This window comes from Apodemus sylvaticus, chromosome 1 (assembly GCF_947179515.1).
Source record: "Apodemus sylvaticus chromosome 1, mApoSyl1.1, whole genome shotgun sequence".
In the NCBI taxonomy this organism is placed as follows: Eukaryota; Metazoa; Chordata; class Mammalia; order Rodentia; family Muridae; genus Apodemus; species Apodemus sylvaticus.
This window is the reverse complement of record NC_067472.1, coordinates 78,328,445-78,344,086: the sequence shown is the minus strand read 5'-3', so window position 1 is coordinate 78,344,086 and position 15,642 is coordinate 78,328,445. Positions and strand designations below refer to the sequence as shown.

Genomic DNA, 15,642 nt, shown 5'->3' with positions numbered 1-15,642 from the left:
ACAAATGAAGATGCTATATGGAGCCTTCATTTGCCCTTTGTAAGTGAGTCATAGTGGAGGCCCTTGGGATCTGACAACAAGCCCCCATCATCTGCAAATTACTCTTGAAATACCACTCTCAGATGTCAGGGCTTAGTGGAAATAGAATGCTTCACCACAGGCCACTGAGTTCCATACAACCTGAACAGTGTGTCATGAGGCTGGGGCCAGTTGAGGTGGTGTCTTAGTTAGGGTTACTCCTGTTTTACTTTTTTTTGCCACGAGGTGTGTTTTATTTTCATCAATCATACAAATAGTTTTCTATAATATCCCAGGGCAAACCGGTGAAATTTGGCTGTCTGATTAGTGGAGGGGTCCCCTTCAGAGACCCGCAGGCCGGTGGCATCGGCTCAGAGTGTCTGGGTTCACAGTGCAGCTTGTGACTCAGGTCGCTTCCATCTTGCAATTGGCTCTTCCTCCACATTGCGAGGGGGGTCTTGGAGATGACGGGGTGGGGTGGGGTGGGTGGGGAAAATCTTCCTAGGCTTTTAGGAGATTTCACTCCTCTTTTCCTGTTCAATGGTCTCTTTGGTCGGCAGGGTGCTCTTCTCCTGCGTCTCTGTTTTCTTCAGCTTGGCCTTATCGAAGCTGGCGATTTCTCCCATGTCCGGCTTGTCTGCCATTTTTCTTACAATTCGTGGATTCTCGTTCCGAGCTCACACTCCAGGTGCTCCCACTTGCGTTGCTGCAGCAAGAGACATTTTTTTTCTATATTCTTTGTTTACATTCCAAATGATTTCCCCTTTCCTGGTTCTCCCTTCCCGTTTTCTTGGGGTTTCATTGCTATGATGAGACAACATGGCAACACTTATAAGTGATATCATTTAATTGAGGCTGGCTTACAGTTCCAGAGAGTCAGTCCATTAGCATCATCACAAGACATGCAGGTAGACATGGTGCTGGAGAAAGAACTGAGAATTCTACATCTTGATGTGAAGGTAGCCGGGAGGAGGGTCTGGATCACACTGGGCTGGACAGAACTTGGGCATAAAGACTCAAAGCACTACACACACACACACACACACACACACACACAGAGTGGCACACAAGGCCTAACAAGGCCACACCTCTTAATAGTGCTACGTCCCTGGGCCAAACATAATCAAAACCACCACATTTGGTGAGCAGAAAAGGACTACATCATCAAATGGAAGTAACAAGTGCTGGGAATATAGATCAGTGGTAGAGTGCTTGCCCAGCATACATGAAGCTCTAAGTTCAGTTCTCATCACACACATATACAAGAACATCAGTATATATATGATCTGGCCCAAACATGTTCTGAAGGCACAAGTAAGATACATGTGGCCCAAGTTCCCAGGCTTTCTACTACTGCTCCACTTTGCCTTCTTGCTCCCAGCCCAGGCTTTATGGAGGATATTCTCTGAGCTAGTAACAGAAGGGAAGTCTAGGCTTTGGCTGACAGGCAGATGTGCACACTGTGCAGGCACCACCTGAAGTGTACAGCTGCAGCAATGTGACTCTGGAATATTCCTGAAGGATGGTAGTAGAGGGAAATCTCAGTGAGCAGAGCTTTCAGTAGCACCTAGTTGGGAACTTTGCATAGAAGGAGAAATAGCCAGATGTGCTCATTACTGCCATAACCGGGGTTTGGCTGGATCATAAGGGACTTGAAAGTCATGTGGCTGGAAACTGGTTACAGAATTGGGGCAAGCTGGGCTTGGTGGTTTACATCTACAATCTCAGCACTTCTGAGGATGATGAAGAAGGATCATGAGTTCAAAGCCAGCATGGACTCTTTTTGACTGTGTCTCAAAAAAGAAAGGGACTAGACATTAATGAATTACCTAATTTAAGGCAGGGGAATCTAGACAGACCTCTGAGTGTGCAACAGAAATGAAGGTGTTTGTGCCTGGAAAGAATCCTCACCTCTTGGTGCTAATGTCCAGGTGACAGGAGGCCAGATCTGATTTGAAATCCAAGCCCTCAGAATAACTAGACATGTGGTCTTGAGCAACTTGTTTAATATCTTGGAGCCTCAGATTCTGTATCTGTAAGTGGAAATCCCTATCAGGGAAATAACATATCAGGGAGCTTAAAGACTTGAAAACAACAAAACCACCTTTGTTGTTTGTGGCACAACAAACAGCACAAGCATAAAGGTTTTGGTTCCTTCTGCTTTATAAGTCCCACAGAGACAACATGGAGGAATCCAAATAGATGCTGGGCACAGAACACCAACTACTAGGGTGAAAAATAGGGGTTTATCAAATCTGCTATTTCTTAATAAACTGTTGCTCTCTCCTACCCGGCCCCTCCCCCTTCTTCCTATCTCGTTCTCTCCTGTGTGTGTGTGTATTTGTGTGTGTGTGTGTGAGAGAGAGAGGGTTGGGGGAGACTCATTATCTAACCTAGACTGGCCTAGACTGGCCTCAAACTTGTGAATATGTTCCTGCCTTAGCTTCACAGGAAGGGGCACAACTGCTCTCTCAAGTAAGTCTCTTTCCAAGGTGCAGAAAACACAGCCCTGAGTGTTCTTTCTTTCTTTCTTTCTTTCTTTCTTTCTTTCTTTCTTTCTTTCTTTCTTTCTTTCTTTCTTTTTTCTTTCTTTCTCTCTCTCTTTCTCTCTTTCTTTCTTTCTTTCTTTCTTTCTTTCTTTCTTTCTTTCTTTCTTTCTTTCTTTCTTTCTCTCCCTTCCTTCCCTCCTCCTCCTCCTTCTTCTTTCTTCTTTCTTCTTCCTCCTCTTTCCTCTTTCTCCTCCTTCTCTACCTTTTTCTCTCCTTCTCCATCATCATCTTCCTCCTCCTGCTGCTCCTTCCTTTTTATTCTCAGTTATTTTCTTGTGGTTTGGTTTGGTTTTGCTTTTGAAAACAGGTCCTTCCATCTCTGTGTTCCAAGTCCTGGGGTTGCAGGCATATATCACCCCAACCAGTTTAAATATACACATTAACATCAACAAAGGGAAAGGCATATGGAAGGCCCAGGGTCCAGGGAGGGGAGCAGAAATATTGACATTGAGGTGTCCTCTTCAGTGAGTTATACAAAGATGTGCTTAACTTTCCCACTAATGATTTGTGACAACTTGTACAAACTGCCCACGACTTAGCAACCAGCTACATGACTATGTTTCCCATATTGTTGACCCTTAGCCTCTTAGACCATAGTGCCCTCTCTCTGACTCCTGTGAGCAATAAGTATCATTAGGTTATACTTAGCCAGTCAAGTTAGCACAGCATGCACCAAGAATCCCACACACAAAACTGTTCTCATTGCATTTTTTTTTCAGACATTTTTTTTCTCTGTTTAGCCCTGGCTGTCCTGGACCCACTCTGTAGACCAGGCTGGCCTCGAACCCAGAGATCTGCCTGTCTCTGCCTTCACAGTGCTGGGATTAAAGCTGTGCATTACCCCTTCCCAACAAAAATATTTTATTATTATTTTATATGTCTGTGTTTTGTCTGCATGTATGTTTGTGCACCATATACATGCTGTACCCGTGGAGGGCTAGAAGAGGGGATCAGATCCCCTGGAACTGGAGTTACAGACAGTTGGGAGTAACCATATGGGTGCTGTGAATTGAACTTACATCCTCTGAAGGAGCAACCAGTGTTCTCAACAACTGAGCCATCTCTCCAGTCCTGCATAAAAATATTCTAAAAATTCAGAAGTCCCTCCCAGGAGTAGGCTGTCTTAAGGATGAGCTTTCTTTGGGATGTGCAGGCTTTAACAAGCCACATCTGCTGAGTTGGCTCTTTGCTGTGCCCACCTGGTCCATAGTCCCCTGTGCCTGTAGAATGTAGCAGCACTTGAAATCTTAGATTTACAATCAGTTTAGATTTGATGCCCCAAATCCCTGACATTTCTAGTTATTTGCCCTCTACCAATGCCTAGTAACCCCAGTAGGTTACTTCAAATGTCCTTGGCAAGCTGCGAAGATCTATGGCTTAGTTTTGCTGAAGTAACACAGTCCTTCAGAGCCTCCCTTCCTTCAGAGTTGAGGATGAGTCTCAGGTATAGAATGCCTGCCTAGTTTACACAAGGTACTGAGTTAATTCCAAGTATGACCAAAAATAAAATGGTGGGTGAAGTTGAAACTTAAGGGTTCTTTGAAGAGTCAGTTGTGTTGGATGGTGTTTTTGCTGGGGCAATACGGGAGTGTTTTCCTGAAGTTTTACACAGGTGAAAGACTTAAGGCAGATTTGTGAAGGAACATTTTACTGAAGCAGACACAGGAGAAAGGATGTTCTGTTAAAGCAAACATGTGAAAGGACACGTGAGGAAGGATTCTTTGCTAACAACACGCATGTATTGGTCCCACTTACATTGCATAGTTGAGTTGCATTTGTCTGGACTCCAGGGGCTCAGGCTGATTGGATGCACATGCTGAGGCAAGGCATGTGGCGGACACATGATGTTGGGGGCCATTTTGTTGCTACTTTGTTTCCAACCCCAGTAAAAGAAAGCTCAACTCAATCAGTTAACAAAACAAGCTACAAGCCTAGATTGGGCAGATCTCCCACTACACTACTCTATTTCCATCTATATTAACCCATAAAATTTGCGGTTTCTCCAGGCCCCCAGCTTCTCTCTCTGCAGCCTCTTGGTTGATTTCCCATAGCTCCTTCCCCTCCTGTTATTCCCCTGTCACTCCTCCCCTAGACTCTTAGCTCCTCCCACTTCCTCCTGCCCAATCATTAGCTCAAGCCTTTATTTGAAAAGTTAAGGTGGGGAGAAGGTTCACAAGGCAACTCCTCATCTACAGCCCCTCTGAGGAGTGGAATTAGCATCAAAATATAAGCCCAGGCCTATCCACAACAGGAGGGTATAAATAAGACTCGACGGAGTGACTTCACTTCCCTGAGAGAGGATTCCCTGAGAGAGGCACAGCTGAGAACTTCTGGTATTCCTGCTGGTCCATCCTGTTGACTTGAGCCAAGGCTGAGGCCTGGCTGTCTTTGCTAGGTTGTGTCACTGCTATTGCTATCCTGACTCTACCGAACTGGACTGCTGGTGTATCTGTGAGGTGTTTGCAAGTGGATGGTGCTGCCATTGCCTGCTAATCTATGAACTGAACTGTGGATTTTCATTCAACACAGACAGGAGTTGCTCCAAAGAACCTTTCTAAACAGGTCCACTCCCCCCCATCCCCGTATCCTTTCTTTTCCACCACCCTGATGGGTGGTGGGTTACAAGGGAGATTAAAGCGGTTAAGAAGCATCATTAAAAATAGGATTTGAGCCAGGCAGTGGTGACACATGCCTTTAATCCCAGCACTTGGGAGGCAGAGGCAGGTGGATTTCTGAGTTCAAGGCCAGCCTGATCTACAGAGTGAGTTCCAGGACAGCCAGTGCTACACAGAGAAACCCTGTCTCAAAAAAAAAAAAAAAAAAAAGAAAAGGATTTGAAAAAAATTGAAAAAATTAAAGTTACAGGTGGGAACCAGGTATTCTAGACCTGTGAATGGCTCGAGTGTGAGACTTGCTGAGGGCAGGGCCTTGCTTTTTGCTTTTTTTTGCCCCCAAAACACAGTGGTATGTACATTGTTGTTTCAGTTTTTCCAGAACTGAGGATGGAACCCAGGACCCATATTACTACGCCCTGACCCCAACCACTCCCCCTCCCCATACACATACTTTAAGACCAGAATTTTATTATATTGCCCAGGCTGCTTTGAACTGATGGTCTTCCTCCTTCTGTCTCTCAAAGTAGTTGGGAGTGTCCGGGTTACAGAAGTCTATCACCATACCTGGTATGGTGATGGCTTTTCTTAAGGTTCTTTCAAATATTAGATGTACTGTGCTTAACACAGTGCATGGCACACAGAAAAAGCCCAATCTGTGTATTACTACTTGAAGTGGAGACTTCTGGATTGTTTAGAAAGTCAGTTTTGTCAAATGATGTTTTCCTGAAGCAGACATAGGTGAAAGGATGATTTGCTAAAGCTGACATGTGAAAGGACCCATGATGAAGGAGTATAAATATGACACACAGACAGTGGGAGGTGAGCATTGGTTTGGTTTGCTTCGCCCTGCTATTCTTCAGTAACAGCATGCATGCATTGGTTTGCTTTACATAGCATTGTTGAACTCAGCCATTGAGAGAGACTTGCCAATGAACTTCTTGTAAGGTTCCAGCGATTTCTTGCCTATTCATCAGCCTTGGGCCAATTGGCTAGCCTTGCAGTTTCTTCAGGATTGAACTACAGCTGCTGGTTTGTGCATGGTGTCTGCCTACCAAAAGGACTGAACTGTAGCTGCTGGTTTGTATTTGGTGTTTGCTATGAGACTGAACTGCTGATAAAGAAGATTGAGCTCACCCCCAAAGAACAGGTCCACTTCCCCTACATCCTAGTAACTTTTCTCTTCCACTGCCTCTGGTGAGTAGCAGGCAAGAGAAGAGGTTGAACGTTTATTAAAAGTAGATTGCGCCGGGCGGTGGTGGCTCACGCCTTTAATCCTAGCAGTTGGGAGGCAGAGGCAGGCAGATTTCTGAGTTCAAGGCCAGCCTGGTCTACAGAGTGAGTTCCAGGACAGCCAGGGCTACACAGAGAAACCCTGTCTCGAAAAACCAAAAATAAATAAATAAATAAACGTAGGTTGCAAAAAAAAAATGTATGCCTACAACTACTCCAGTTGGCTGCAGACCACAGAGCCTAAGTGAATGTATAGAAAACAGAATGCAGTGTAGCATAAGAAATCTATCAGAAACTAAATGCAGAGAGGCCAGGAGGATAACTCTTTAAAAACAAAAAACAATGTTTTGAAGCCAGATTTTAGTATGTTTATAGGCTAGAGTAAACGAGTGCAAGACAAGAGGACTCTCAAAAATCTAGGAGAGTGTAGTGGGCTGGCCTGATGCTGCTGATATTCTAATGCTAATACTGGTTCTCCAATACATGTTTGAGTTCTTACTCAGAGTTCCTACATAGACCCAAGTGATGCTCTATGACTTTGCTCCCAAGTTATTTCTGATTGGTGTATAAAGATGCCAAAAGCCAATAGCTGGGCAGAAGAGACATAGGCGGGGTTTAGGGTTCCCAGGCTTGACAGGTGAGAGACCCATGATGGGGAGAAGGTGAATGTGGAAGCCACAGGGCCCTGAGGGCTGGCCAGCTGGAGGTGAGAGCAGCCCAGATGAAACACTGTAATAACTCGGGGTTTTCAATAGGAAAGTAGATTCCAATAGCATAGAGGGTAGATAGTTATCGACCCAGCTCTTGTGCTGTTTATGGCTTATTGTAAATAATAAAAGTTGTGTATCTGTTATTTGGGAACTGAATGATCAAGGTGGGCTAGAAACCCCAGATTGGGATTAAAAATTTCTAGAGCAGGAGAAATACTGGAGGTTGTAGAGGTGGGTGGGACCCAGCATAGCTATTTTGATGAGCTTCACACATGAACGACTCCCCAAGAACTGATGGAACACATATACTTAGTAGGTACACTGGGGGACTGGGAGAGGGCAGTGGGATGTGGATAGTTTCTTTGTGTGGTCCTTTGGTGAACAATATGTACCTACTGCTAAGAATATCTGACATCTGAAGTATCGGAGGAGCAACTGAAGTTAGGGCTAAGAAAGGAATTATGCGTGGACCACAGCCCTTCTCAACAGCACTGTGATTTTCCCCATATAGTTTATAGAGAGGAGTTTATTGGAGACATGGCAGGGTCTTCACTGACCACAGTGCCAGAATCACATCTGGCAATGAAGAGCCTTAGGAAGCTTACATGGGTCTCATCTCTGCTCTCCAGACACGATGGAAGCTAGCCACAATAGCTTTCTTTTTAAGTCACAACCTGGAGCCAGAAGCAACTGTAAAATTCCTGTATGAGGAATTACTTCACTAGTAAGTGGTAACAAAAGCCATTCTAACTAACCCTGTAGGCGTGGCATGCATCCAGGGTCTTGACTAAGGACAGGCAGGTTCCTTAGTCTAAGGGTTCAATCTCCGTCACAACATTAAATTTCTTCTCAAAGAACCAGATTCATGTTTTGTAAAGAGTAATTCCAGAAGGAACAGAATTCTTCTATTATATATTTTAATGAAATCCTATGTGGCACTGTCCCTGACCAGAGTGTACTCCTTATCCATGAAGAAACAGACAGATGGTTACAATGAACTTGCTAAGCATCTAAACAGAGGTAATTACAAATCAATGCTTCCCATCTGCCCGCCACCTAGAACTGAGAACAGACACACCACAGGAAGAAGCAGTAGCACCACAGGAAGAAGCAGTAGCACCACAGGAAGAAGTCCATGCAGGAGGATGACCCAGTTGAGCTGTTGGAATAGGTCACGTTTGACACACCACTTTGGTACAGCTGCCCAAGGCAAAAAGGTGGTAAAGTTTTACTGAGCACCTAGTTAGGTGGGTGCCATTTTTCCAGCCATTAGTCACCTGTAGCAAACTCAAGTCTACCAGCTCCATGTGCACCTCTTCTGCTTGATACTGGTCCCCTATTTTTCTTAAATAAACCTCTCTGTGCTGTGCTGATGCCTCGTACCCAGCCTGAACCAACTTTCCAAAAGTGATGAAAATCTGGTTTTATTACATCTTTAAAAAGAAAGGTGAGGGTGCTTAGAGATCTGAAACTGGGGCTGGAGAGATGGCTCAGAGGTTAAGAGCACTGACTGCTTCTCCAGAGGTCCTGAGCTCAATTCCCAGCAACCACATGGTAGCTCATAATCCTCTATAATGAGATCTGGTGCCCTTTTCTGTCCATGCACAATAGGCACATATACATAATAAATGTATACATGTTTAGATAATAAATAAATCCTTAGAGGTCTGAAACCCAGCAAACAACAGGGGCATCACCCCAAATCAGTGTGGCCTAGAGTAGTTAATACTGGAGTACACAGCACATAGTGTGATACTCTGTTGTTTCTGTATGATCCCTAAGAAAAGACAGATTTCACTTGTGGGAACCAAGAGCCACTCTTCCAAGAATGACTGACCAGGGACTGGAAGATGGCTCAGTGGTTAGGGCCATTGGCTGCTCTTCCAGAGGACCTGGGATTCAGTTCCCAGCACATGGTACCTCACAACCATCTGTAACTCCAGTTTCAGGGGCTCAGATGCTCTCATCTGTCCATCCTCCTCTGGGTACCAGGCCCAAACATGATGTGTAGATATACATGTAGGCAAAACATTCAAACTCACACAAATAAATAAATAGAATATGTGTATACTCCTTAAAGAAAAACAAACAGTTGAACAGAGCCCCACCTACCAACTACTCAGAAGGCTGAGCTGGGAGAATCGCTTAATCCCACAAGTGGTAGAGCACTGTCTCTGTCTCCCTCCCCCCACCCCACCCCTCTCTCTCATACACACACAAAACTGGGCATGAAATAAACTGATTAGGTTTTCTGAAGAGCAACCCTGTGGTTAAGTACTAAACACACCCCAGGCCAGGTGAACAAAGGGAAACACAGCAAATAGCCTTCGAAAAATTAGCACCAACCCACAAGGAATGTGAGGGAGTGAACCCCATTTCTCAGCAGCAGCTTCTGTCACTCGCCAGGAGTGTTGCGATATGGAGCCAACCTCAGGTTTTCCACATGATATGGACATAGAGGCAGAACAGGGGAGTTGTGCCCTCTATCGGTGAGATTCTCCCGACTGTATACACAAACCAAGAAGGCAGCCCCTAAAACAGACTGGGAGAAGAACACACCCACATTATTTAAGATAGGTTAGCTTGGAAAACTTTAATCAAATGGCATCGCCTCTCCTGATGAAAGCTTCAGACGTGCTATAGGACACCAGTGTGGTGGAATACACTGGAGTTCAGGCTCTGGAGCAGGGGCCCAGGGTTTTGGGTCTGCTCCCTTCCTTAAGACCTCTGGCAGCTGCTCCTGAGTTTTGCACCGCTCCATAATGTGACTTTCTGTAGTCTTTGTCATGCTAAAGAGTGCTGCTCCTCTGGCTGGGCCCTCCTATAAGAGGTCTAGGGCTACCATTGGGAGTGTTGGGGCTGCACTTGTGGACAGCCAGGGACCACCTCTGGCGGAAGCACCGGCCACACTCGAGGCAGGGGAAAGGCTTCTCCCCAGTGTGCAGAAGCTGGTGCTGCGCCAAGTGGCTCCACTGGGCAAAGCGTTTGGAGCAGAGGTCACAGGCATAGGGCCGCTCCCCTGAGTGCACGCGCCGATGACTGGCGAGCAGTGAGGGATAGGCAAAGCGGCGGCCACAGTCATTGCAGGCGTGCAGTTTCTCCTCAGTGTGGGTGCTGCGATGGATGGCCAAGGAGCCGCTCCTTCGGAAGGCACGTCCACAGTCAGGGCAGGGGTAGGGTTTCTCGCCTGTGTGCAAGAGCTGGTGCTGGAGCAGGGTGCTGCGCTGAGAAAAGCGGGCTTCACAGTGCTCACAGGCATAGGGCCGCTCCCCAGAGTGCACACGCCGGTGGCTAACCAGGCGAGAGGAGGAGGAGAAACGCCGATCACAGTCTGGACACGGGTAAGGCTTCTCTCCCGTGTGGATGCGCTGGTGGATGACCAGGGCAGTGCGCTGGCGGAAGCGACGGCTGCACTCCAGACATGTGTAGGGCTTCTCTCCTGTGTGTGTCCGTTGGTGGATAGCGAGCAGAGATGGATAGGCAAAGCGACGCCCACAACTAGGGCACTGATGAGGCTTCTCGCCAGTGTGCGTGGTCCGGTGATTGGCCAAGGACCGGCTCCGGCGAAAGCAGCGGCCACAGTCAGGGCAGTGGTAGGGCTTCTCGCCTGTGTGTATGACCTGGTGCTGAGACAGGTTTTTCCTCTGGGAAAAACGTTTGCCACACTGGTCACAAACGTAAGGGCACTCACCAGAGTGTGCCCGCCGGTGACTGACCAACAGGGATGGGTAGGAAAAGCGGCGCCCACAATCCGGGCAGGGGTAGGGCTTCTTCAGGTTCTGGGCGCACTTGTGGCTCTCCAGGGCGAGGTGGTCAGGGAAAGTACAGCCACAGTCAGGGCAGATGGGGCCCCCGGAAGTCTGCCTGGGAATCAGCCGGGGTTTGCTGGGCTTCCGCCCCCGTTTCCCCTTTCGGGGTGCTTCCTTCAGTGGGAATACTTCCTTCTCTTCATTCTTCTGCCTGGTTCTGGTTTCTACCGGGAAACAGAGAATTAGCAAACACTAGACTTCTATGCTTGCCTATTAACAACGTTAATGGTTTCAAGACCAATTCACTGAGCTGTTAATTATTAGCATCAGAGACAGTTAATCGCGTTGTGGAAATGTGGAAGGCATTAAGAGCTCCTCAAGCGACTCATGATTTTGTGGGTTTAGGGATATTAAACTGACTTTTAAAGCAGAGTGTTTCGGGGGGCTAACAGTTGGCAGAGTGCCTGCCTGGATCCTGCACCATATATAGTGGCTCAAGGCTCATCCCTGATCACAGAGCTCGTCTGAGGCTTTGCTAAGATGCATGAGACTTTGTACTTACAAGCAATCAAACAAAGGACTTGAATGTTTTTTGTAGCTGGAAGTAGCTCAGGGGCAGAGAGAAATCTCTGTCCCTACTTAGTTTCTTCCAATGATCTGGGTTGTTGTTTCTTTAGTCAGGGTCTCACACATCCCAGACTGGCCTGAACTCACTACATAACTGAGGATGACCATGAACTTCCTTCTTATTCTCCCAAGGGCTGACATTACAAGCAGGCACCACACCTTATCTGTACACAGCACTGGGGAGCCAACTCCTGGGCTGTGCAGCAGGAGGCAAGCACTCTACCTGAGCAGCGCTCCTCACCACCCTTACAGGAGTTTATGATGCAGGACAAAGGGGACAGCTTCCCCATACCTTTCCCACATACAAGATAGCTGCCCCAATGTGGGCCCTGGGATCCAAACTCAGGGAGCTTCGGGGAAAGGCTGCTGAGGTTCTTAACTACTAAATCATCCCTCCAGCCAAGAATTTGCATTTTAAAAAGCATTCCTGTACTGGCTTTATGTTAACTTGACACAAGCTGGAGTCATCTGGGAAGAGGGAAACTCAGTGGAGAAAATGTCTTCACCAGGTTGACTTGTGGAGGAGCAGTTTCTACATTGGTGATTCATGTGGGAGTGCCCGGCCCATTTTTGGTGCCATTTCTGGACAGGTGGCCTTGGGTATATAAGAAAGCAGGCTTAGCAAACTAAGAGAAGGAAGCCAATAAGCAGCCCCGCCCCACTCCATGGTCTCTGCCTCAATCCCTGCCCCTGACTTCCTTTGATGATATACTGTAATGTAGAAGTGTAAGTAAAAACTCTTTCATCCCCAAGCTGCTTTTGGCCATGGTGTTTACCACAGCAATAGAAACCCCCAACTAACACAGAAACTGGTACCAGGAGTGGGGTATTGCTGTGATAAACCTTACTGTCTGTTTTAGGGAAGAGTGTGATGGTAACTTTGGAGCTGGAAAAGCTATTGAGTGCCCAGGGCTCTGTGGGCTATTCTGTGGGAACTTAAAATGTTCAGAGCTTACAAAGTTGCGGAATGAAGTTTGAGACTCCCTAAGATTCTACCAAGGCCTTCTCCCAAGGCCATTTATGTGATATCCTTTTATTAGAAACCATTAAAGGGAAACCTTTGCTTAACTGGGACAATTGATGCTATCAGCTGGTCTAAGAATTGGCACAAGTTAAAAACAAAAACAAAAACACCAACATTAGCAAGGATAAGTCTGGGAGTATCTCCTCCAGATCAGCCTGCAGAAGCTGTGTCCATGATGAGGCCAAGGCTCATGTTGGCAGCTGAACTTGATCATGGATAAATTTCCCTGGATGTATTAGTTCTGAAGGCATCAAGGGTCATGGAGAGCAACTGAAGCTTGGTACTGTGACAAGAAAGCCCAGCCCACTGGTGAATGTACAGCCTCAGCTGAAGTAGAAACGTCAGGATTGACGGGGTCATGGAGATAAATCAGGGCTTGGCACCATGTGGCAGGGGCAGAGTCTCTAAAGAGATCCCAAGAGAGGCTACTGGTGAACCTGTAGCTCCAGTGTTTTGTTTGGAGATAGCATTACCACAGATGACCACCACTCACGGTAACTTTGGAGTGGAGCTAGTGTGAGCTTACCGTGCGTGCAGTAGATGACAGACATGTGCCACTACCAAGCCCCCTGAAGCTTAGAAGACCATTGGGTCTCGGAAGTCTGACACTGCGCTTCACAGTTAGACTTTGGATTTGATTTTACTGTAACTGTGCCCTGGCTATTACTTCTTGGAATAAAAAAATATTAACTTTTTCTATAGGAACCCATAGTTAATTTTAGAGAGATTTTGGATATTTTAGAGAAACTTTGAAAGAGACCTTAGATATTTTAAGGAGCATTTGAATTGAATGCTTAAATTGAGATCTTGGAATGAACAAGAAACAAAGGATATGGTTAAAAGGGATGTGTTTGTGTGTCAAGATGACAAGGGGTCAATTGTGCTGGCTTGATTTATGTCAACCTGAATCAAGCTAGATAGAGTGATTTGGGAAGAGGGAACTTCAATGGAGAAAAATGCCCTCACCAGACTAACCTGTGGTGCATTTTCTTAATTAGTGATTGATTAAGATCGATGTGGGAGGGCCAGGAGCTCCCTCCAGCCCACTGTGTGTGGTGCCATCCTCGGCAGATGTCCTGAGTATATAAGTAGGGAAGGCAGCCTTCCTGGCTTTCTGCTCCAGTTCCTGCCTTGATGCTCCTGTCCTGCCCTGACTTCCTTTGACGCTGGATGGTTACATGAAAATGTAAATGAAATGAACCCTCTCCTCCCCAAGCTGCTTTTGGTGAAGGTGTTTATCACAGCATAGAAACCTCTGACAAAAAATAAATAAATAAAATAAAAAAGGCCGGGCGGTGGTGGCGCACGCCTTTAATCCCAGCACTTGGGAGGCAGAGGCAGGTGGATTTCTGAGTTCGAGGGCAGCCTGGTCTACAGAGTGAGATCCAGGACAGCCAGGGCTACACAGAGAAACCCTGTCTCGAAAAACAACAAAAACCAAAAATTCAAAAAAAAAAAAAAAAAAAAAGAAACCTCTGTCCAAGACAACTCCCAAATATGCAGCTGCTGGTCTAGAAGCACTTTGAGAGAGTTGCAAAACGTGTTAAAAATCTTGGACTGTAGTTCATCCAGTAGTTCACAAGCCTAGAAGCACATTCAATTGGGGCTTTTTCTTTTTTTTTTAAAGTCAAGCATGAACTAGGGCTAGAGAGATATCTCAGTGGTTAAGGGCTCTTTCTAGTCTTCCCAGGACCGATGGGAATTGGAGTTCAGTGAAAGCTAAGTCCCGGATCCTGGGAAGCAGTATCTTTTTCAAAGCTCAGTAATTCATTTATGTCAATGGAGTACTGTCTGTAGTGCAAGCAACCTGGTTAATTCTCATCAGACGGACAATTTTAGATTGGGTCCACAGTTGAGGGCATTACACTGGAGGGCAGTATGGTCTCCTTGGTACTTTTCACTCACTTCTGTGGAATGTTACCCATCTCCGGTACTCCTGCGGATCTAGGGCTGCTGGTTCCCAATCATCGGTATTTCGTTCCAACCAGGAGATGAGAGCTGGTTTGGGACCTGCGCATCCTGGGGAAGGAGAACCAGTCAGAGGGATGGTCCGAAGAGATGATGCTAAAAAATATAAGTCGAGGCTCTGTCCCAAGCCCTAACTAGCCGATCTCAGGTCAGGACCCTGGGCTCCCTGCCCCCACTCTACCCCGCCCTCAAGCTCCATCATCCCTTAGGCCCCGCGTAAGCAGATTGGGCCGGGCCTCACCGAGCGCGCCCAGGAGGCCGTAGGTCTCGCGCATCACATTCCGGTACAGAGTCCTCTGCGCGGGCCGCAGACACCCCCACTCCTCCGAGGAGAAGTACACGGCCACGTCCGCGAACTTCAAGGCCCTTGGCCTCCTGCCCCTTCTCCGAGTAAGTCCAGCCTCTCTGGATGCCCGCGGGAGGAGCGGAGCCGAAGGTGGTGCCATCGGACCTGCTGCCCGGCTTTGCCCAGGGCACCGAGTACCGGGAGACCTAGAAGCCGGGCCGGGAAGGCCGGAGGAAATCTGAATCGGCTGCCTGAGGGGCCGGGCGGCCCGGCACAGACCGCCCGGTTATTCAGGGAACTCCGGCTGGAACTTGGGTGAGAGGCACCGGAAGATGCCTTTGGGGAAGATGGCGGCGCTGCTCCTGCACCACCGCTGCCTAGAACACAGGCAGGTTCCAGCTATTGATTTTATTGACCCGAACGCCATGCCGACTTCTTAACCTCTCTGCCCTAAAGTGTAATGGCGCTGCGAGATGGCTTCTTGCCTACTTTCCTCCTATCTATTGCATTCGTTTATTGGTTAGTAGCTGAAGATCGGGCATCCTGATTGGGTACCGGTGAAGGCGGCCCATTTGAATGAAGCCAGCGGATTCTTAAGGGCAAGAAGGTGGATAAAGTGTCTTTAAGCAGGTTGTGAGATGTGTTATGAATAGGAGGCTCTTCTTGTGTTCTCCAATGTTTGTTTGCCCTACTTGGAGAAGACGTTTCTACATATCTTCCTAGGAGAAAGTCACACAGTGTCAACATGGATTTTTGAACAGCTACATCCTACCATCATAAGTTGTCACAGCCAGGAATTCTTAAAAGCACTAGATGAGAAGGGAGTGGTGATAACGTTCTGATGCACAAAAGGCACGTCTGGTAAA

General features: G+C 47.0%; 3 protein-coding genes across 4 annotated transcripts in view; all 3 read right to left on the bottom strand.

Moving 5' to 3' along the window:
- The window catches only part of Septin1 (septin 1), a 502,205-nt gene that overhangs the window by 225,042 nt on the left and 261,521 nt on the right, over window positions 1-15,642 (bottom strand). The gene's annotated exons all lie outside the window — the stretch shown is intronic.
- Window positions 501-721, bottom strand: LOC127696033 (thymosin beta-10-like). The gene has a single exon (XM_052198492.1). The coding sequence runs from the start codon at window positions 660-662 to the stop codon at window positions 528-530; it is 135 nt and encodes a 44-aa protein (XP_052054452.1). The 5' UTR covers window positions 663-721; the 3' UTR covers window positions 501-527.
- LOC127695887 (zinc finger protein 689) lies at window positions 9,701-14,950 on the bottom strand. The gene is made up of 3 exons (XM_052198097.1): window positions 14,732-14,950; window positions 14,428-14,541; window positions 9,701-11,095 (listed from the first exon to the last, which is right to left on the bottom strand). Exons 1-3 carry the CDS (start codon window positions 14,934-14,936, stop codon window positions 9,912-9,914), a joined length of 1,503 nt encoding a protein of 500 aa, XP_052054057.1. The 5' UTR covers window positions 14,937-14,950; the 3' UTR covers window positions 9,701-9,911.